General features: G+C 42.4%; 4 protein-coding genes across 8 annotated transcripts; 3 read left to right on the top strand and 1 right to left on the bottom strand.

Moving 5' to 3' along the window:
* Nucleotides 1–85: 85 nt before the first annotated feature.
* Nucleotides 86–7,454, top strand: si:dkey-210j14.3 (zinc finger protein 157). 2 transcript variants are annotated; one of them, XM_050068865.1, is made up of 4 exons: nt 86–2,357; nt 3,479–3,618; nt 3,955–4,057; nt 4,143–7,454. In XM_050068865.1, the coding sequence occupies exons 1-4, from the start codon at nt 2,093–2,095 to the stop codon at nt 4,754–4,756; spliced, it is 1,122 nt and encodes a 373-aa protein (XP_049924822.1). In that variant the 5' UTR covers nt 86–2,092; the 3' UTR covers nt 4,757–7,454. The 2 variants fall into 2 exon arrangements, with proteins under 2 accessions (XP_049924822.1, XP_049924820.1); XM_050068863.1 differs by having other exon boundaries at nt 3,446–3,618.
* Nucleotides 7,455–7,603: 149 nt separating this feature from the next.
* LOC126405222 (zinc finger protein 239) lies at nt 7,604–11,624 on the bottom strand. 3 transcript variants are annotated; one of them, XM_050068854.1, is made up of 4 exons: nt 11,202–11,624; nt 10,991–11,100; nt 8,802–8,904; nt 7,604–8,694 (listed from the first exon to the last, which is right to left on the bottom strand). In XM_050068854.1, exons 1-4 carry the CDS (start codon nt 11,476–11,478, stop codon nt 7,832–7,834), a joined length of 1,353 nt encoding a protein of 450 aa, XP_049924811.1. In that variant the 5' UTR covers nt 11,479–11,624; the 3' UTR covers nt 7,604–7,831. The 3 variants fall into 3 exon arrangements, with proteins under 3 accessions (XP_049924811.1, XP_049924812.1, XP_049924810.1); XM_050068855.1 differs by having other exon boundaries at nt 7,604–8,697; nt 11,241–11,623; XM_050068853.1 differs by having other exon boundaries at nt 7,604–8,697; nt 11,202–11,621.
* A 44-nt stretch (nt 11,625–11,668) lies between these two features.
* Nucleotides 11,669–15,387, top strand: vac14 (vac14 homolog (S. cerevisiae)). Its single transcript, XM_050068839.1, has one exon. The coding sequence runs from the start codon at nt 11,818–11,820 to the stop codon at nt 14,176–14,178; it is 2,361 nt and encodes a 786-aa protein (XP_049924796.1). The 5' UTR covers nt 11,669–11,817; the 3' UTR covers nt 14,179–15,387.
* Nucleotides 15,388–15,585: 198 nt separating this feature from the next.
* Nucleotides 15,586–22,287, top strand: trim35-13 (tripartite motif containing 35-13). 2 transcript variants are annotated; one of them, XM_050068851.1, is made up of 6 exons: nt 15,586–16,267; nt 20,454–20,549; nt 20,647–20,877; nt 20,965–20,987; nt 21,086–21,204; nt 21,745–22,287. In XM_050068851.1, exons 1-6 carry the CDS (start codon nt 15,950–15,952, stop codon nt 22,278–22,280), a joined length of 1,323 nt encoding a protein of 440 aa, XP_049924808.1. In that variant the 5' UTR covers nt 15,586–15,949; the 3' UTR covers nt 22,281–22,287. The 2 variants fall into 2 exon arrangements, with proteins under 2 accessions (XP_049924808.1, XP_049924807.1); XM_050068850.1 differs by lacking the exon at nt 15,586–16,267 and adding an exon at nt 18,961–19,491.
* The last annotated feature ends 17 nt before the right edge of the window (nt 22,288–22,304 follow it).

Raw genomic sequence — 22,304 nt, 5'->3', positions numbered from 1 at the left:
CACAACACTTCATGTGAACTGACTTTGATGACTGATCCAGTTAATAAATAGCTCTTGTTTTACTGATAGCCGTCATTACTAAAGAAAAAAAGCAGCTCAAATTGCAGTAATGTAGAGGCTCGAAAACAAGTGGAGAATCAGTAACCACAATACCAAAAATGCCACCGCAGTGAAGCTGCCTAGGAGTCAACAGAGGCTGAATCCTCGTTTGGAGCACAGAAATGTACCGTATTTATGTTTCTGTGAACATCAGTAAATCCCAGCCAAACATATTTTGTAAAGTAGATGTCGCAAAGCTTTGAACCAATACGTAGAACTTGGGTGTGTCTGTAGCCTGGCCTTACTTGACTTGGATCTTGGGTTACAGGCACATCACTTGAAACTTGTGACCTGCCAAAATAAAATGGTTTGGCCTCAGACACCTCCGATTACTGAGACCATGTTGGTGGGACCTGATACGGTTGATGACTACTTTAAATCTTTTTTATATTCATCACATGTCCTAGTATTCCATCTTATCTGCATCCCCACTTGTGTAAACAGCACTAGAAGGTTAGACTGGTCTCTGTAATAATGCTAATAATAATCATGACGATAATCAGTGTTAGGGAAGCTGCTTTGAGAGAAAGCTACCAATTACTTCACACTGGAAGAAGCTGAACGACAGCAAAGCTGCCCAAGGGAGAAATCTAGTTTGGTTTACTAAAGCTACTCAAAAAAAAAGTAGTTCAAACTACCTCAACTACTAAAAAGTGATCAAATTTACAATGTACATGTCATACAAAATTATAGCAAAATATGATACAAAAAAGATTGCATGCCAGCAAAAAAAGCCACTTGATGCCATTTGAGTTTATTGCAAAAAGTGCACCAAATAACGTAAAATAAAATGAAATGAAATAAAAAAGTAAAATAACCCCACCTTTCATGGGAATGTTATGCTAGCTTTAGTTTTGTATCCAAAGATACGCTAAATGTTGACGAGGGAAAAGGGAACATTGCCATTTTTCAAAATTATGTCTGCATACTGAGGTTCCTTAACAGTGTTGTAATTACATAAATTGAAAACTATTGTCCCCCTGCCCATATTCCCTAATGGCTGGCCTTCTTCTGACTAAGTGACGACTAATACATTTAACTTTAGTTATAAAAACTAAACATTGCCTGCATGCCTTCACAGAAAACAGGATGAAAGACAAGGGGTGTGGGGCTCATCAAAGGGTCAAAGGGGGTTGAATTACAGTAGAGAAGCAATGGTAAAATAAAAATAAATAATTCTCTCTTTCCATGCTGCCCAAAATTGTTTGTAGTTTCAGTCTTTAACTACACAAAATGGTAAACTACTTGAATCACTATGCAAAAAGGAATGTAGCTGAACTACCAGCAAGCTACTGCAAAAAGTAGTGAAACTCCTAGATTAATTAAATGTAGGTCTCATCTCCTCAACACTTATGATAATAAAAAGTTGTGCGTACAGTATTGATCAATAATTACTGAATTTAAATGGACATTGCAGCTCCTCAGTTGTGACCACTGGAGGACAGTGAACACTCATGATGCTAAATCAGGTCTAACATGAAGAGTGGTCTCCATAAGACAAAACTGATATTTAAAAAAAAAGCTTTATTAATTCAGTTGTTGTCAGTACTGCTGTTATGAATTTATAATGAGGTGTACATATTGATATTTATAATAGTTATACTGATGGTAATCATGTGTTACAAATTTAATGTAGTGTTGCAGTTCCTCCCTGTGACCACTAGGGGGCAGTGAACAGTCGCGTTTGTGAATAAACTACAAGGCTGGTCTGAGCCAACGAAGAGTCTAATTATTTTATTGTTAAAGATAAAATTCACAATAGTATTGACATGATTAAACCTATCTATGTGATTCTCACAAAAGTAAAAAAACCTTTTGTAATCTCTTTTCCATTTTGCTGCCTTCAGGTGCTCCTCGTAAACTTTGCCTCGAGTGCATATGCCGTTTCCCACAATCCCTTGCGGCACAACTGTACCACATATTTGATTAAGGGGCAACACTGCTACGCCGGGAATCTTGCCAAAATTTCGAAATATTCAGCCTCCCCGTCGAGATGATGTGCGACACGACGAACCGAAGTTTCCGGGCGCAGTTAGCCGCCGTGCTGGACAAGCTAACGAAGGCGGCTCTGGTGGAAATAGGCAACCTGGCTGACGAGTGCTCCTCCGTCCTTCACACCGAGATATCGCTGCACAAGACCGAGAACGAGGCGCTGAAGAAGAGGTGCTACTTACTGGAGGTCCAGCTGAGAGCAGCGAGGGAGGCGCAGACCTACCCTGCACATGTCAACAGTGTCAGCAGCAGCCGACACCCTGCAGGTCAGGACGGGCCCAGACATGGTCACACAGGCTGGTCACTAGACTGGTTACTAGGCTGCATAACGTCACTGTGAGGTGTTAGTCATAGCAGGCTAGTTAGCTGTGGTGTAGACTACTGACACCTCAACTCAGTTATGTCCTAGAGTGCAGATCTGCATGGTTATATTCAGATTTTATGGGGGGAAAACCCATTAATGGTGTGCTAAGTTGCACATCAGTGTGTCTGCAGGTCCTTAAAGTGTCTTATAATAAATATTAAGCCTTAAAAGTAATTAAATACTCCTAAAATTGAATTTGAGAGGTCTTGATTGCCACAGAAAATGTAACTTATTTATAATTTTTAAAAATGTATTTTTTGTCAAATGAGTCAAGCTCTTCTGTGTCAAAGTTCACATTTCTGATGTTACAAATCTTAAAACTATTACTTTACATTTTCACTTAGCCCTGTGATTTACAAATTTCCAGTGTATGTATTAATATTTCCAAGTGACCCCTCTTCTATAATTTAGTAGGCTAATGACCGCTGAGTAAATCACATATATTATGGATATTTCAAATAATAGTCGATGCATAAGAATAATAGCACAGAACAACTAATAATTTGCGCAGTTACCCCAAATAGTAAACGCAACAACTGCGGTAAGTTTCTGTAAAATTAGTAATTTTAAAAAAAAAAAAGTTCTGAGAAGATTTTATATTATTCTCTGTCTGCATTATTGTTATTATTACGTTTGATTTTATTTTAATTTTTACTCTTTATTTATTTTTTAATTTTATTTTAATTTTCTATTTTTTGTTTTTGATGAATTCAGTGGTTCCTTTCTCCTGATGCTTGGCCATTATTCTGTTAGAGCTTTGGTTGTTTTAACTGTGCCGTTTTCTAAAGCAGAACAAGGCTGTTTAGCAGAGAGTGAAGGCTTTGTGGATATAGCTTGTGTTCAGGTTTTTTTCAGTAAGGTAATTTGTCCAAAAATCTGTCTTAAATATGCTTAAAAATCATCTTAAAGCGATATTTAAAAGCATTACATTTCAATGTCTGATATATGTATACTTCCTGTATTTCATCTCGGTGAATATTTCCTCCACAGACGTCCCCATTTCACATCTGCTTCTTCCTCCAGAACAGCAGCAGCAGCCTGCTCCAGCCATTGATGGCGTTTTCGGAAAGGACTGGTGCATGGATCTGTGGAGAGAGGACAAACTCCCACCTCAAAGGAAAGAGGCAGTGGAGCCTGCTGCGATGACGAGCATGGTGCCACAGGTCAGTGACTCATAAACCAATTGGGTTTGTGTTTTCCAATGGAATCATTTCCTCATTGAGCTGAGATGACCATTGTGTTCAAAGCTGTTTGTCACATGTCTTGTTGGCAGGCTATAGTCGGGCTGAAATGTGGGCAGACAGTCTGGTTATTAGGCTGCCACAACATAATGTTACTGTTGGGTATTAGTCATAGAAGGCTAGTTAGCTTTGGTGTACAGATACATCAAGCCCTTAAAAATTAATTAAATTGTCTTAACTTTAAAATTGTGAGGTCTTAATTGTCAAAATATTTTTTATCTAATTGTATTTATTCCTTTTTAATTTCTTTTTTGACAGGGAATAGACCTAATGGAGCGAGAACCTGATCTCATCTTTGTTAAGGAGGAGACGTATGATGATCCCATTGGCCAGCAGATGAGGCTCACAGATAACAGAAAAGGTACGTTTGGATTAAATATAAAAAAAACCAAGTTGCTGTTTTTGATAGTTTGTGTCATTTAACTGCATTTATTCTCATTTGACAGTGGCTGGAATCTTTGACGAGGACAGCATGCTTCACAGATCTGTTGATGAGCTGCAGCTTCACTCAGGTGAATTAAACAACTATCCCATGACGGTTGACACTCAAACACAACAGCGCACGCAGCCAACCATTATGGACAAGCTGATCGACGATGCAACAATGAGCACAATGGTGGACAACACCAATTCTTCCTCGGCCACCACAGAATACTCAGACTACACGAACAATATCCACATGAACGCAACCAAAGAACCCAACGTTCAGCCAAGACCCATGAAACCCGCCAAACGGTTTGAGTGCTTATTCTGCGGGAAGATATTCAACTATCTGAGCAGTTTAAAAGTCCACATCCGGCGACACTCCGGCGAGAAGCCGTTCAGCTGCACGGTGTGCGGGAAGCGCTTTGCTCAGAAGACGTACCTGAAGCTGCACCAGCGCGTTCACTCGGGGGAGAAGCCTTACAGCTGTCCGGACTGTGGCAAAAGTTTCTCCCAGAAAAGCTCTCTGAACATACATCTTCGAACGCACACCGGGGAGAAGCCTTACAGCTGTGTGGACTGTGGGAAATGTTACGCATACAAGTACGGTTTAAATCACCACCAGTGTTTCAACTGAGAGATCGAACCATGCTGTCTGATCTGAACTTCGATGAACTCTTGTTGGCTCAAAATGTGCCAGCACGTCTATAGGAAATGTGGATGGAAACTGTAGATTTGAAATACTCTGTCTGCATCAAAGGAAGGCTTGTTTTATAGCCTGTATGGTTAACGGTGCTGCTGTAAAAATATTAGTTTGTTTGACGTGTTTTTAGCTTTACTGCTGATAGAAATGTTGCTGCAGCCAAACAAGAGAACAGAGAATATCTGTCCCCTCTAATGTAGAATTAGATTTGGTGGGATTCAGTTTATTTGACTGGTTGCGGGGGCACGTCATTGTTGAATTTATGATGCCCTCAACAAGCCTTGAAACTCAACTTCACGACACGTTGTGATAGATAAGAGTCACGGATCTGATGAGACTTATTTGCTGTTTCCATGTAATGTGAGGTGCTCATTGAAACTAAGGCAAAAAATACTTCCATTGTATCCAGGGTTCCCACATGGACAAAATTTCAAAACTTTTTATGACTTTTCTAGCACCCATGATGATTCACAATGTAGAACATGAACAAGGCACCTTTTTGAAAAATGCAGTACAAATTCTAAGTAGTAGATATAGAAAATTTGGGACTCATGATCCCACATGTTAAATAACAGCTTCACATTAAAGATAAACACTCAGTGTAGAAGTCCATAGTATAGGCAGCCAGTCCAAAAATGCACCTGAGGCCCTCTGACTGTAGTTCAAAATCTTTTATTAGTACATGGATAACCACGAGTTTCGACTAGAGAGTCCTCATCAGGGTGTAAAACATGTGAGGGTCATGTGACACAGGTCAGGTGATATATTGGTTTAGCCCCACTAGACAAAAAACCACATTGACAGAAATGTGTGTCTTCAAGTGACTCTTTGCCCATCCTTGAAGAGCACCTGATTTTATTTTATTCTAACGACACAGCTTTTAACCCAGTGCAGCACTTCCTTTTTTCCTCCAACACTGTCACATTATTTGCCTCTTCCTCACTCTACATATCAGATTCAAACTTTAGTCGCACATAATTCCAGCTAGCCAGCACATGAGGAAGGGGAGGCAGAGTGTTAGGAAAATAAGGAAGAAACATATGTGATGGTAAACATTGACATAGAGCTGCTTTATGTCAACAGCTACAGAAGATAAAGTTGCCGTCATGCTTCATTACATGGAGGGTTATCCATGAAAGATTACTGTAACAATTAATTTATTTTACACACAATATTCTAGGAGTTTTTCAAAAGTTTCAAGATCCATGACACTCCCAAGCCTGGAAAACGAGATTGTAAAATTCCATGACTTTTCCAGGTTTTCAGTGACCGTGGGAATCCTGTGGTGTCCATCGCATGTTGTCATACGGCTGCCGAACAGATAATACATACCTCAGTGTCATATTTCATGCCACCAAAGGCCTGTGTCGAATAATGCCAAAATACGTCGGACTACTGTTCCACTGTTTGCACACATGTAGCATAAACCTTCAAATCTACCTCTTCACAACAGTGTGGAAGTAAAACAACCTCCTCTGTTTGCCTCATTACCCAGCTCTCACCTCTGCTTTGTATTTCACATGTCATGCCTAATCTGTTGGCGTTTAATTAAACAGAAAGAGGGCAGCTCTGTCTGTTTGTGAAACACAACTGTTATGAAATATTGATGTGTGTTGGTTACATAATCCTCAAATGAGATCCAGAAATGGTGTTACTGTTAAAACTAAATGTATTTGTCTGGCTGCATCATAATTGTAGAAAGAAATGTTGTCAGTGTACAGTCAAGCCAAATGTTCATTATTTTTTTTGTTTTAATTTCTGTTTTAAGAAGTCGCATATATTTTATTATGTAATGAACTTTCATCACACTTGAACAGAGCAGTTACTTCTACTAAGCACTTCCACCGATCAGCCGTAACATCAAAACTGCTGTGAGTGAATGACATTGGTAATGTCCTGCTGGGAAACCTTGGGCCCTGGCATTCATGTGGATGCAACTTGACACGCACCACCCACCCAAATACCATTGCGGGCCAAGTACACGCCCTCCCAGATGGCAGTACCCCCCATTCCCAAGCATGACAGCGTGCTATGCCACACCTCAAAAACTGCTCAGGAACATGACAAAGAGCTCAAGGCATCAAACTGACCTCCAAATACCCCAGACCCCAACACAAAGTAGCATCTGTGGAACGTGCCGGAAAAAGTCGATCCATGGAGGCCCTAACTTGCAACCCCCAGGACACCCTGGTGCCAGATACCTAAGGAGGCCACATGACGCATGACCTCTGGGGTACCGGCATGTCCCGCAGATGCTCAATCAGATTTGGATGTGGGGAATCTGGAAGCCTGGTTGACACCTTAAGCTCTTTGTCACATTCCTCATGGCATGCGTGAGCACTTTTTGCGGTCATCTGGGAGTGCTGTTGCCATGACGGGGTATACTTGGGTCTGCCATGGTGTTTAAATATGTGGCGGGTCATCCAAATGAATGTGAGGACCTCAAGGTTGCCCAGCAGAACATTGTATTGCAACAATCAATGTTACTCACTTCACCTGTAAGTGGGTTTAATGTCGTGGCTAATTTTGTCTGTAATAATATGATTCCCTTGAATGCACCACACTGACCTTGCCTAGTGAATTATGGCTGCCCAAGAAAGAAATCTTGTGCTGTTGATTTTCTTTCCCCCGTTTTCACTCACACCTGCATGCCCCTTATGGAGCCCCGTTCTGATTGTCAAAGTTGAACATGTAAACTCAGCTGTAAAACTGATTCCTCAAGGTGAAGACAACTTCAGTATAGATTAGACGACGAATAACTCACACTTTAAAAGGAGAGTTCTATCTAATAAAAGTTTAATAAAAAGAACATTCATGTGTTTCATTATAAGGACAGAGACAACATCTAAGTACTTAATGGTTAAATTAACTGGCAAAAACAGGACATCTTGTTTTTTTCTAGCACTACAGTACAGACTACGACTTGATACAAACATGGCATTAAATGCCCCTACACTAACATGAGGAGTACCACATGACGCATTCAGATAAATAAAGCTATAGTTCTTGTCAGTCCCTGACAGGTTGATGTCTCCTAGCCTTGGGGAACTCTTGTTTTCTGTGCGACATTAAGTGATGGTTGAGGTTGACCTTTTGCGTGAATGTCTTCCCACATTTGACACAGCAGAACGGTCTCTCTCCAGTATGGATACGAAGGTGACATTTCAGATTGCCTTTCTGGGTGAACCCTTTCCCACAGAAGCTGCACCTGTGTGGTTTCTCTCCCGTGTGGACGAGGTAGTGAATCCTCAGAGCTGATGGGTTCGCAAAGGTCTTACCACACAGCTCGCATGATCTGCTGACAGGCTGAGAGGGAGCCGGGGGCACGCAGGTGTGCGTGTTGAACTTGTGCCGGCGAGGGAAGTGCTGCTTACAAATGTTGCAAAAGTTGGACTTGTGGGACTTCATGTGGTGTGTTAGGGTGCCCTTGTGGAAGAACGTCCTGCCACATATTTCACAACTGAATTTCCCATTGTCCGGGGCTCTTGTGCTTTCTACCTGAAGCATATTAAAGTCGTCACCCGTGTGTTCATCCGGAGCTGTGCTGTTGTCTGAGTTGTCTGCAGGTAAAGTGTGCTGTTCTTCATTACTGGGCCCACATTCAGCGTTCATCGTCGGCTCTTGCTGACTTTCTGTAACAAACTCTACATTGTCATCGTCATCATCCTCCTCCTCCTCTATTGGAATGATATGAGAGCTGAAGGCCTCCTCTGAGTCACTGATGCAAATCAGCTGCATGGACTCTTCTTCCATACCGCCTGCACACACAGCCGGCTCTCCATCCGGATCAAACGGCAGGCTGCAAGTGCTGCCGTCGGCTGAGATACCCACTGACAGTTGCTCTGGTTCCTCAGCCATGCTTTCTTTATGTTCTGCTGCATAAAAATACAAAGTCAAACACTCAAAAACAAAAAAAAAAGCATCTAAAGCTGCAGGCTGCTTTGTGTTCCCTCACGCCAACGCCCCTTCACTCTCTCACCTTCTGTACTAAGCGCTTCCTGCTGGCAGCTGCTGGCAGCATCCTCCACATCCTCCTCTTTGATCTCAGTCACAGTAATGTGGTTGGACAGTGTCGCCGTGAACTGTAAAATGGAAAAAGTCCAAATGCCAAACTGTCATTAAATACAGCAGCATCTTCTGTGACAGCGATGCTGAATCTGACAAGAACTGAAATAATCAGTTGAGTAGTCAATCAGCAAAAAAATAATAAGCAGCAATTTTGATTATTAATTCTTCCTGTCAGCAGCAATAAATGAAAAATGTAAAATAACTATTATTAGATTGAGTGTTAAATAAAAAAAGGTCCAACATTGGTTTGTTTAGAGAATCCGTGTTTGCCAAAGACAAAGGACAGTGGGCTGATGATATACAGACTAAACAAAGACTGAATATGGTGCAGAGACTTACGTTATATATAATTTGTCTTAAAAGCAAACAGCTCTAAGTGCTCAGCTGAGATCTGGTATGTCACCTTTGACTTTTGAAACTGGACAGTGTGTTAATCTAGAAGAAGAAAAGCAGATGCGTCCATTGTGGTGTCTGAACGATACAGAAAATGAGTGCCATTTTATTTTCTACTGTTAATTTTCAGTGTGAACTGCAAAATGCTTTGCTTAGTAAGATCAAAATAGATACTGATTTTGTAAATATGGAAAAAGCACAAGACTGAGATGGCTGTTCACACATCAAACATAAATTAGTCTGTTATCTGAACAGGGAGAAGAGAAAGAAGCTCTTTATCGAGATTATCTGAAGATATTTGGTGGTTTCTCATGTAGAGGTTAATTTCGGATGATTTGGTTTTGCTTTTAGCTTGTTTCTTTTTCCACATGCTTTGTACGTGCACGATTTGGCATGACAAAAATAAATAATGAATGAATGAATTATATAACTACTAGACATTTTAGCAAACAAAGTTGTAGTATTTCTTTTATTTATTCATTTTCAGAGACAATGCACATTAATCCACATCACTGCAAATGTGCCAGTGTTAGACAGAAAGGCTCATTTTCAACTGTTGTCATTCGGCCTGATGTTAAATTGGCCAACAAATAAAACACACAACATGTAAAATCGCAACCGGAGAAAGCTAAACACGAACAGCTTAACAGAATAATAAAAGCTTAGGTTAGAAAAGCAAGCACCATGCAAAGTAGGGCATGCAAAATGCAAAGTGATGATGTTAAGCAGACATTCAGCACAAACAGTTACAACATGGATTACACATTAAAATCACGCTACATGACAACGAACAGGTAAAACCAGACAGTCTGACGAACACAGACAGAAAGCAGTGCAGACAAGGCAAGTATGCAGTGATGAGGTTTAATAGCAGGTCTGGTTGCTAGTCACTCTCGGAGAAGCTCTTACTGTAAAAGCTTTTGGGCTGAAATATGTTTTCCTTTTTGGGGCAACTGTGTCTCCTTAACTTTTATGATTTATTGATGTCAATATTCGTGAACAGGAGCTATTTCCTCTTAAAGCCAGAAACCAGAGAAGTACGTCTCAAACTTGCGATGTCATATGGTATAAAGTCTGGAGCCTGATTTTGTGGCCCAACAAAATGTTTGTTTGCTTTTTTACACGTGAATGAGCTTTATTCTGATGTCATGTTCTCAGCTCTGACACAGAAACGTACCCATATACACAGATTATTCCCATGAGTGCTCCCAGTGTCATCTATAACATCTGTCACCAGTCATTGTCAGTGGAGCAGCTCCAGACTTTATACCCTGATGTCACAAATTTGAGTTTTAGCACTCTAGTTTTTGGATTTGGGAGAGAAATGTTCATGTTTACTTATATTTTTGGACTGTCTTTGACCATAAATTCCCCTTTACTGATAGCAATAATTCTTAGATGCATCCCTTAGTGTGGTATCTGACTTTTGTACCCATTATTCCTTTAATAATAATATGAATATACACGTTTTATGACCTACATGACATGGTTTAGACATTTTTGAGAGCCTATTTAAACTCCCTAACGATATTACACATGCTTTTCATTGTGCATAAGCAGATTTTTCTGTTGCAATATTAACATCATTCTGCAGTTTGTATACTTCACCTTCAGACCTGCATATAACCAGCTGTGCAGCATGTTTTATTGCTCAATGCTATATAGGTATCAAACATTTAACAGCTGTGTAAACCTTCTTCTTACTACCTCAGAGGACTGCGGTGAGTCTCTCTCCACACTGCACGGGTCTCTGTCTTTCCACAGATTCATACACCAATCTTTCCCAAAAATCCCCTCTATGGTGGGCGACCCAGACCCTGAGGAAGAGTCAAACAACAAAAGTAAATCAGCGGAAAAGTGAACACGAGAAACCATGCAGCCGATCTCTGCCTTTGTTACAGTGAAACAATAAAAGTACCATAAGCGTCCCCGTCCCCGTGGCACACAGTTTGCACACCTACGCTGCGATAACTTTTACACAGTCTGGGGGAGTCGCTTCTCACAATGGTCAGCTCGCACTCCAGGCTGTTCACTTTCTCTGCCAGGGCGGTGTTAGCCACCAGGAGCTGAGACAACCGCAGCCGGAGCTCCGCCGTGTCTTCATCCACCAGCTTGCATATCTGACTCAGGGCAGACCTGGCCATCGTCTCCATGATGGTGGAGAGCTGTGAGTGAAAAGAGAAGCGGTTCGCCATTGTTAAAGCCGGCTGAGACAACAAAAACCTCTTCAACAGCTAAGGAACAAATGTGAACACAGTGGTAGCGAAGCAGTGTGAAATACATTAGCTGTACGCGTCGCTAATGATGCTAATTTGAGCTAACGGTTCTCGCAAAGCGGGAACTAAATAAATGTAGCAGCCGTGACGTATTTCCGGCGGATGTAACCGGTCAGCTGCGTTTTATTACAAAGCTTCCTGATTCCCCGAGAAGAACCGATGTGTTTTCTTTAATAAATTATCATAAATGCAGACGGCTTTCACGCGTTTAAACGTATATTTCAGTAGAGGACATCCGGTTAAACCGCAGCTACGACCATGAACACGGAAAAGGACTTTTCGCCTCTGACGCCCAACATTGTGAGGGCTCTGAATGACAAACTGTACGAGAAGAGGAAAGTGGCAGCTCTGGAGATAGAGAAACTGGTGCGGGAGTTTGTGGCTCAGAACAACTCTACTCAAATCAGACATGTCATCCAGATCTTGGCCTCGGAGTTTGCGCTTTCCCAGCACCCCCACAGCCGGAAGGGGGGTCTCATTGGACTGGCAGCCTGCTCCATCGCTCTCGGCAAGGACTCAGGTCTGTATCTGAAGGAGCTTATTGAGCCTGTGCTCACGTGCTTTAATGACTCAGACAGCCGCCTGCGCTACTATGCCTGCGAGGCCCTGTATAACATAGTCAAAGTGGCCAGAGGAGCTGTGCTTCCCCACTTCAACCTGCTCTTTGATGGGCTCAGCAAGCTCGCAGCAGACCCAGACCCCAATGTGAAAAGCGGATCTGAACTCTTGGACAGACTGCTGAAAGACATTGTGACAGAGAGTAACAAGTTTGACTTAGTGGCATTTGTCCCCCTGCTCAGAGAGAGAATCTACTCCAATAATCAATATGCTCGGCAGTTTATTATCTCCTGGATCCACGTTCTGGAGTCCGTGCCAGACATCAACTTGTTAGACTACCTCCCCGAGATCCTGGATGGGCTCTTCCAGATCCTGGGAGACAACAGCAAGGAGATCCGCAGGACATGTGAAGTGGTGCTTGGAGAGTTTTTAAAGGAGATTAAGAAGACGCCCTCCAGTGTGAAGTTTGCAGAGATGGCCAACATTCTGGTCATCCACTGCCAGGTTGCAGATGAAGCAAAACTCACAAACGATCTGATCCAGCTGACAGCTATGACCTGGATGAGAGAGTTTATCCAACTTGCAGGCAGAGTGGTTCTTCCCTACTCCTCTGGCATCCTGACTGCAGTGCTGCCTTGCCTCTCCTACGACGACAGAAAGAAGAACACCAAAGAAGCAGCCAGTGCGTGCAATCACAGTCTGATGAAGCTGGTGACCCCTGAAGATGATGAGGATGAGGAGGAGGAGAAAAGCGGAAGCACAGGGTCGCCGTCCAAGGAGGAGGATCAGCCTAAAACTGAAGTGGACAGCAATGATATCCTGAATGCATCACAAGAATCTGTTGGTTTAAGTAATATCAGCTTCTTCACTCCAGCGAATGCTGACAGGCCTCAGGTAACTCTGGACCTGGACGGCATTGTTCAGGTGTTGGACAGACACCTACACGACTCCTCCACTGGCATGATGACCCGCATAGCTGTGCTCAAATGGCTCTACCACCTCTACATCAAGACGCCACGCAAGATGTTCCGCCATACAGACAGCCTGTTTCCCATGCTGCTGAAAACACTGTCTGATGAGTCCGATGAGGTGATACTGAAAGATCTGGAGGTGTTAGCTGAGATAGCGTCATCTCCTGCTGGCCAGACGGACCAAATGGGCCCCTGCGACAGCACAGACAACAAACTGGAGCTCAAAGTCCCAGAGAGTGCAAAGCCAGGACAGCAGCCCAAAGCAGTGGACTCGTCCCCGTCCACTCCCAGTATGAACTCCTATTTTTACAAGTTTATGATCAACCTGCTGAAGCGTTTCAGTCTGGAGAGGAAGCTGCTGGAGAACAGAGGCGCTTTCATCATCAGGCAGCTCTGTCTGTTGCTTCACGCGGAGAACATTTTCCACTCCATGGCCGACATCTTGCTGAAGGAGGAGGACCTGAAATTTGCCTCCACCATGGTTCAGACGCTCAACACCATCCTGCTCACCTCGGCTGAGCTCTTTCAGTTGCGCAACCAGCTGAAGGACCTGCGCACTCAGGAGAGCTGCGCTTTGTTTTGCTGCCTGTATCGCTCCTGGTGCCACAACCCCGTGGCCACTGTGTCGCTCTGTTTCCTCACACAGAACTACAAACACGCCTATGACCTCATCCAGAAGTTTGGAGATCTGGAGGTGACGGTTGACTTCCTGATTGAGGTCGACAAGCTGGTGCAGCTCATTGAGAGCCCCATTTTCACCTACCTGCGCCTGCAGCTCCTGGATGTGGAGAACAACCCTTACCTGATTAAGGCGCTGTACGGCCTGCTGATGCTGCTGCCACAGAGCCAGGCCTTCCAGCTGCTCTCCCACCGTTTGCGGTGCGTTCCTAACCCGGAGCTCATGAGGACTGTGGATGAGTCCAAATACATGGACTCAAAGAAGCAAGTGGTCTCCAAGCGTGCCTCTCACACTCAGGTGGATTACAATGAGCTGCTCCAGCACTTTGACCGCGTTCAGAGTAAACACCTGGAGGTCCGGCACCAGCGCTCTGGACGAGCCTCCGATCACCTTGACAGGAAGCTGATGTGAAGTCATTACGCCTCCTCTGACCCTTGAGGACAGCGAGAGGAGGGTGAAGGAAAAATGTTAAGGACAAGAACAAAATATATAGATATTGAAGCCAAAAATTAAGTATGATTAAAACTGTCTCATCAGAGCACTGGATATATATATATATATATATATATATACATTATCATGACACAATGATTTGTTTGTAAATTAAGAATGTCCTGTAACATAAGAAAACAACACATTTAATACACTTCAGACTACACACATGCTAATTAACAGTTACTACTTTATGTGAAGATTTGAAGAATGTACATACAATCTCACACATCATAACTACTGGTGGTGATATTACGGCCATATCCAGATCATGCCCTGTCAGCAGCTGAGATTATTTCCAGCTAAATTAAATGTCCACATTGTTTCAAGTGATTCTGACATGCATTTCAGTGTTAAATAGCGCACTTCTGTGTTTTAATATCCATGTGAGTGAAACACGGTATTTTCATGGTGTGTGCTGTTGAACAGTAACAATAGAGCATGCGTTCAGGGTTGCCTTAATCTCTTGTCAGCCAAACTCACGTGTCGAGTATTGACCCAGCTCAGCTGAGGTTTTAAACTTTGGAAGCCATGGATGACTGAACTCTGGCATAAATTCCGGGTAGGCCCACGTTGTTGCACCTCTTGCCATTACTTATTAGTGCAGCTGATCGATAATGTTACAGACCTTTTAATTCCATTTCTTTCTTTTTATATTCTTCAGCTAATATGTGTTTCTCTATGTACAAGTGTCTGTTTGTCTTGTGCTCTTAAAACAACTCGCACCTTTGTCATTGCTATGTGAAGATCAATAAAGTGGACCATGTGATTAAAACGTACCTTTTTCATATCCACATATGAAACAAATCCTATAAAAAAAAATACTGGTTAAAAGTGTGTGCGAGGGGAGAAGAAAGCAGCAGGCACATTAGTGATACTTCTAATGACTTAATTCCTGTCTGTGTTAAATCCTTTATAACCTGCAGCCTTTTGTAAATGGTCTAGTCGATACTCTGCTCTAGATTTATTATTATAATTAGGCTCATTATACATCAAGCTCCAAATGTCCACCGTTAAATCAGTTTTACTTCTTTAAGCTTTAAGTTCACTTTCTCTATAGGTTTCTATTGTCATTATGAGCTTGTAATACAGACAGGATTCTGATGAAGCAAATGAACAGTAATAAATTGCATTTACGAGGATTTTCTTTATAATACGACTAATAAAAAAGAGCCTTTTACCTGTTTAAATCCATCTTTAAATTTAAAATAGACCATACCAAATTTAACTGTACTGACAATTATATAAATGTGTTAATAAGAAGGTATTTCATTTTAGACTTAGTGCCTTTACTTGCCCAAAAATGTATTAACAGTAACTGAAAGTGGCCATTGAAAGACTTAAAGTCATTTAAACAATGTAAACTCAAATTTTAACATAGAAATAACACAATATTACAAGACTATTGATATCAATGAACAAGTAAAGCTTATTAAATAGCTCACATCTCTTTCTACGGTGGAGATTTTTCATGTCCCTTTCAGGTTAGTTGGTTTGAAACTGAGCTGAAAACCTGCCTTTAATGTGCATGTTTATTTATGGTGAAACAAGAGGAGCTGGGTCTGCTCTCTCTCCTGCTGCAGGACTATATGTAGTTGAACACTCATGGTACATACTGTACATTCAGAAGGAACATAGGCTCTGCTGCCTGGAAGAGAGAGACCCATCAGTGCTGCACTGAATTTCACAGATGGAGATTGACGATTCCTGCTGCGCCTTGTGCGGGGAGGTCTTCCTGGCTTCAGTGGTGCTCTGCTGCATCAATTGTGGTCGTAGCTTTTGCAACAGTTGCTTGGAGCACTTCTGGACACAGCATCGTGTTAAAGAGTGTCCTTTTTGCGTTAAAGAGAGACCCCCGCTTCCAGATAAATCATGCGAAGCACATGGGGAGCAACTGTTTCTCCTGTGTGTGGCGGATCTGGAGCCTGTCTGCTCTACGTGCCACAGAACGGGCCTGCATATGAATCACATAGTGTATCCCATAAGGGAGGCATTCAGTGATCATAAGGTAAGCTGAATAAAAAAGCATCATATCTTTTCTGTTTAAAAGTGTTGAGCATGAATTTGATAATATGTGGATGCTCACTTCTAGACGTGATCTACTTAAACATGCAGACTGATCTTTGAGTCGACTGTGATTATTCTCTGACGTTATGAAGATGCAAAATGTTGAAATTTGAATATCAGACATACACAATATGTATTATCTTTCAATACTGGCTATGCACTGTAGTAAAATGTCAATCAGCCTCCTCATTATTATTTCTATGTTTGCCTCTGTATGAGATGCCTGCATGCACACACAGATGTATGTGAACATGGAAACTCATGCAGCAAAGCAATCTGTCTTTTCCCAGCTGATTTCATCTTTCCCATTTAGAAACAGGTACCCAGGATTTCCTTCAAAAACACTACAGCTTAATGATTTTGTCTCCCTGGGAATGTTCACAAAAACTGTGTGACCAAAGAGTGTGATTATATATCTGTTGTCCTTGACCATTTTTATCATCCTCTATTTTATAATGTTTGTAACTTTGTAATGGTCCAGGCCAGGGGTGCACCATCAGGAGAGGCAAACCAGGCAAATATTTGCGACACCCCCCAAAAAAATGTGAAAAGGGGCCTCTGATGGCCACTCATATTGGCATATTTTGCAATGAGAACTAAAACATCTTAAATCTCCCATTAAGGGAACAGAGTGCACTGCCACTTCCCCAAAAAAACCCTCAAAAGGGGCCCCTTCTAGCTACCTTATGACAGCTGGATACCAATATACCTTTTTTTCTCCACCAGAATCAGCATGTGTATGTTATTTTTAAGGCTGCTAAAAATAGGTGATAAACTCCTTTCCCATTGCCTGGAGCTGTGTACATGCCTCTGCAGCAGATAAGTGTGTTTGTGGTTTGTGTGTTTTATTTATAATTTTTTTTGGCGTGTCACAACGTCAAAGGCGGGACAGAAAACAGTTAAGTAAACAGTGGAAAGCAGCATGGATTGACGTTCAAGTGCTGCTTGGATAGAGACTGTATTTTGTGGCGGCCCCTCATTGTATCACGCCGCCAAAGAGGCTAAAATTAGCATGTCTGCCCAGGTGTTGTATTTCCATGCTGCCAGACAGAGCCGTTTGGAGCTGGAGCCGATAAATACTAGTGACCACCGCTGAGTAATTTGACCCAGGAGTTAATACCTATTGTAACCTGCTCAATTAAAAAAAAAGCCAGATGTCAGCGGATGTTTGTGGGTTTTCAAGTTGTGGAAAAGGGGCTATAGTTAGGACAGGGCCTCCCCAGAGTCTTGGATCACCACTGACCAGGCCTACCTCGGAAAGATTTTAATCTCAAGGGACCTCCTGGTGAAATAAAGGTTAAAAATAAAATCAGTTTACTAAACTGTAGTTCAGCAAATGACCAATTTAAAGATTAAAACAGCTATTAATTCACCTACTTACACCCACCTACCACAACATATTTAAACCATCACTTTACATTACATTATGTTAGTTGTTATGAAATATTTAAAACACATAAAACTGACCTTAATGTAAAATAAATGCCTATTAAAAGAAATCTGTCTAGCGACTACATGCAGAGCCACTACTAATCTGGCAAGGCCTTAGTGTGTGTGTGTGTGTGTGTGTGTGTGTGTTTGGCATCCCAACAAGACTGGTGCTTATTTGGTCAGAGGTTGCTCAGGGTGGGTGGGTGAAAAAAAAGTTTTCCCTCTCACTAATTTCTGTGATGATGACATGCGTTATGCCTGTCTGATATGTCAGGAGGCTTTTAGGGGGTTGTAAACATACAAATATATTTAAACCTGACTTGAAAAAACTGAGCACACTGTTATCTAAGGTAATGTCAATATTTGGGATGAAGCCTCAAGTCATGTGCATATGGTTGCTACAGACACAGTGAACTCTTTAATAACTCTCCCAGCCACATGGTTTAAAGCTGACTGTGAATCCTAACATAGCATGTGTGAGGTTTAAGGACTATCCTGCAGAGTTGCAGCAGCTCTGGCACATAGTGCTTTCTAATGGCAGGACTGTATTCGCTTTCTGTCTCCACGCTCTTGCTCTTTGGCACTGCGCTGTTTCTAGTAAACTAAGACCCACAACAAAGTACTGGATTACAGCACAAACAAGGTCAGCTTACTGTTAAATTCTTTGGAAATTAACAAATTAATACTCCAGACGACAGTGCCATTGTGTGCCCGCTGTGCTCTGAAGTAACCTCTATTTGTCCTTAACAACTGCAACACATTGACTGCTTGTGTTTTACACTAAAAGAGCTGGTTTGATTCTGTGATATTTTAAAAACAACCATGTGTCGGTTCTTAAAAAGCTGTTGCCCTAAGCTAAACTTGACTGTGAAATTATTCCACCGGTCAGCAGGAGGATATTTCTTTACCCACATAACTTCCAAATCAGTTACTTCTATTTATAGCTTCATCCAGTCTTTTTTTGGACATTGTTTCTCCACAAACTCTTTCATTTCAGTGTGACAGGTTGTTTCAACACACTTCTCAAATAACCTAGAGGTGAACATGGCATACCATTCTCCCTTTTGTCATCCATGTGTTGGCCCGGCTACCATTTGCTCTGATCTGCACAGCTACAGTCGCTTACATGTTAAGCCAGTTTAGTTTTTTTTCCTGTGGTGTTTATTTGAGAAAGCGCGATGTGCATACTCAACACAACACAGCATAACACGGGATCTGCCTTTAGGGGGTTGAGGTATCAACACTTATTCCTAAGGTCAAGTTGAGGTATCCCTGCAGTGACGTGGGAGGGGCCTCGAATACTGCCTTCTCATCAAAGCCCAGTGAAAAAGAATGACCACCCGGCGTGCTCATCTTGAGGATGACCTTTCCTGTCCGATCTGTGGACATATTCTCAGTCAGCCAGTGGTGCTCACTTGTAGACACAGATTCTGTAAAGCCTGTCTGAAAGACAGCTGGGAGACACAAGGCAGCGAGGGTTCGCACCACTGTCCTCTGTGCTGGCGCCGTTCCTCTATGGATCAAATTGTGGTGAGCACTCTGCTGGAGAGGTCCTGTGAATCCTTCAAGATGAACAGAAGCTGGAATGACCCAGAGGCTTGTAGGGAGCATGGAGAAAAGCTCACATTGTTCTGTTTGGAGGACTTGGAGCCGATCTGTGGTTTATGTGGGAAAGCAGCTGCACACACTGGGCACAGGCTCTATCCCATCAGAGAAGGTGCTCATGACTGTAAGGTGAGTTAAACTTACAGGGTTAGTCACTCCAGTACTTCACAGGGGTGACACATTTCATTTGAGCTTTAGCAGCAGCTGTTTGGGAAATCTTAAATTATCAAGAACTCCTTTCTTTCACTTGTGATGATGGCAGCTGGAAGTAATGATGATGAAACATCTACTAAAATATCTGTCACATTGTTTGGATGATGAATGTGATGTCTTTATAGATTAGTGTTTGAGGTCAACAATATAACAATACCCCCAACTGTATGAGTGAGCCCTCACAATTTAAAAGGGAAGGCGATTCACTTAATTTTACAATCATAGTTAATTAGCTTGACTGTTTGTTTTTTTTTGCAAATTCCCAAATTTAATCTTAAATGTAATTCATCATTCAATAAAAAGAAGTGGTGCTTTGTACCTGGATGGTTTTTTTTTTAAATTTACAGCTTGTCAACATTTTGAAAATCCATTCTTTGTTTTCTTTGCCACCGTTTTGTTCTTAATACCTTTGTGCTCCTTTAAGCCTGATAAGCTGTTGTGTGTGAAGGTGTTTGTCAGAGTTCATTCACAATCTAATAATAGAATTATATTTTTGGTTTGCCGACACCATCCGGGTCCCGAGAGGACTGAAACTCGATTCCCACAAGGTTTCTGTGACGCATTCATTCTACTCCTGCCCTCATCGGCCTTCTCTCGAGAAGGGAAAACCTTGAGCACTGATGTGAATTTATTGGTTGCCATATTGTGTTTTGATTCCAAGTTGCACGAGCCCAGCTTTGCTCATGTCACCAGGGCATTAGATCCCTCTCCATAGATTTGTCCCTTTAATGTGACGCTACTGTATTGTGCAGCTTACACGGAATGCTGCCATGGAACGAGTATGTGGCAGCTGAAAGCCCTGCATTGTGCTGACAGCTGGGCTGTCTGCCAGGCTGACCTTGTTTTTAAGTGTTGATGCCCTGTCAATGACTTTTCAGGAGGAACTGAAGAACGCGCTGCTGCCTTTGAAAGAGAAGTTGCAGCTGTACAAGAAGGCGAAAACGGTCTGTGAGGAAATAGCAGAACATGTCAAGGTACAGTCAGTTCCATCAGTACATCATGTTTCTTTGAACGCACTACAGAGCCACAGTGTGGAGGTAATGACTACCCGTCAATCACGTGTCTTTCCAGCACCAGGCTGAACATACCGAAACACAGATCAAGGAGGAATTTGAAGCCCTTCACCGTTTCCTGAAGGAGCAGGAGGCTGCCAGGCTTTCTGCTTTAAAGGCCGACGAGGACCAGAAGAATCTGATGGTTACTCAGAGGTTTGAGGAGATGAACGATGAAATAGCATCTCTCTCCAACACCATCAACTTAGTGGAGCAGGAGATGAAATCTCAAGACATCCCATTTCTTAAGGTAGATGAGACTGTTGCTTCAGACAATTCAAATAACAAATCATAGCCAGAAATCATCTTAAGCTGTTCTCCTTGATTTTGTTTTTAGAATTACAAGGAAACAATTAAGAGGTAAGTGTTATTGCCACATCTGGGATAATTGTATTTTTAGGATATTACAGCTCTACAGACACAAGTCTCAACAACTAACTGCTTAAGTGTCTTTTCAGAACCTGGCGACCTACCCTCGATCCAGAGATGATCTCTGATGCTTTGATTGATGTGGCCAAGCACCTGGGCTCCCTGAAATATAAAGTGTGGGAGAAGATGAAGAGAGTCATCAAATATAGTGAGTTCCTCAAACACTAACTAGTCATGTTTTATGCCTTCTTTCTGTCCCTTTAACTCGTCACCCCTCTGTTGAGGTACCTGGCACGTTGATCTGATACTAAAAGGTGGAGCTAGAAACACTGAGAGAAAACTGTCTCTTTTGCTTGACAAGGACGTAATGCACAAACCTGCAATTTTTAAATATCCCATCGATTGTGACAAAGACTGCAAACACATAAGGATGCTCTTTTTGGTTCTGAAAACATCAGCGTGCAACCACGTTCTGCGTACTATCAATAAGGTGCAGAGGTTCCTTTGCATCACCCGCAAATAGCAAATACAGTGAGACATTGGTGGTGCAGTGACAAAAATCCTGACTACATTTAAGAGCACTGTCTACAGTGGAATTGTGAAACAGATCTAGAGTTTAGGTACATATCCATACAGCTTACGTACGGGTTCTAAAAGTACTATACCGAAAGTCTGGTGGAAACATGGCTTTATTGACCACTTCCTTCCTTGCCACTTTAGTAACGTCTATCTTGTTTTTTCACTCAAGATCCTGTGATCATTGATCCAAACACTGCAGCCAGCTGCTTCGTCATCTCAGAGGATCTCACACATGTGCAAAACTCTACCCAGATTTTCAAGCTGCCGGACAACCCCGAACGATTTGACATCAGTGCTGAGATGCTGGCTGCTGAGGGTTATACCACTGGACGACACAGCTGGGATGTGGAGGTCGGGGAGAACACCTACTGGGTGGTGGGTGTAGCCAGCGAGTCCATCAACAGGAAGGGCAAGCACGTGCTGACACCAGCTGAGGGATTCTGGACTATAAGGTTTCGTAACGGAGAGCACAAGGCCTGCACTGCACCATGGGAGCCGCTGAACATGACTAGGAAGCCTGAAGTGATAAGAATAGTTTTAGACATGGACAGAGGCAAGGTGACCTTTTACGACCCTAGGGAGAGATCACCTCTGTACACCTTCACAGAGGTCATCACACCCAGAGCGTTTCCCTACTTTTGTACTGCCTGCAAAGAGCATCCACTGAAAATCCTACCAACGAGGATACTCTTGGCAATGGACTAGTGAGTGGACTGATTTGCATTGGAG

Source organism: Epinephelus moara, chromosome 18, assembly GCF_006386435.1.
Source record: "Epinephelus moara isolate mb chromosome 18, YSFRI_EMoa_1.0, whole genome shotgun sequence".
Taxonomy (NCBI): Eukaryota; Metazoa; Chordata; class Actinopteri; order Perciformes; family Serranidae; genus Epinephelus; species Epinephelus moara.
Note: the sequence above shows the minus strand (reverse complement) of the source record. Positions and strands in the feature narration are given on the sequence as shown.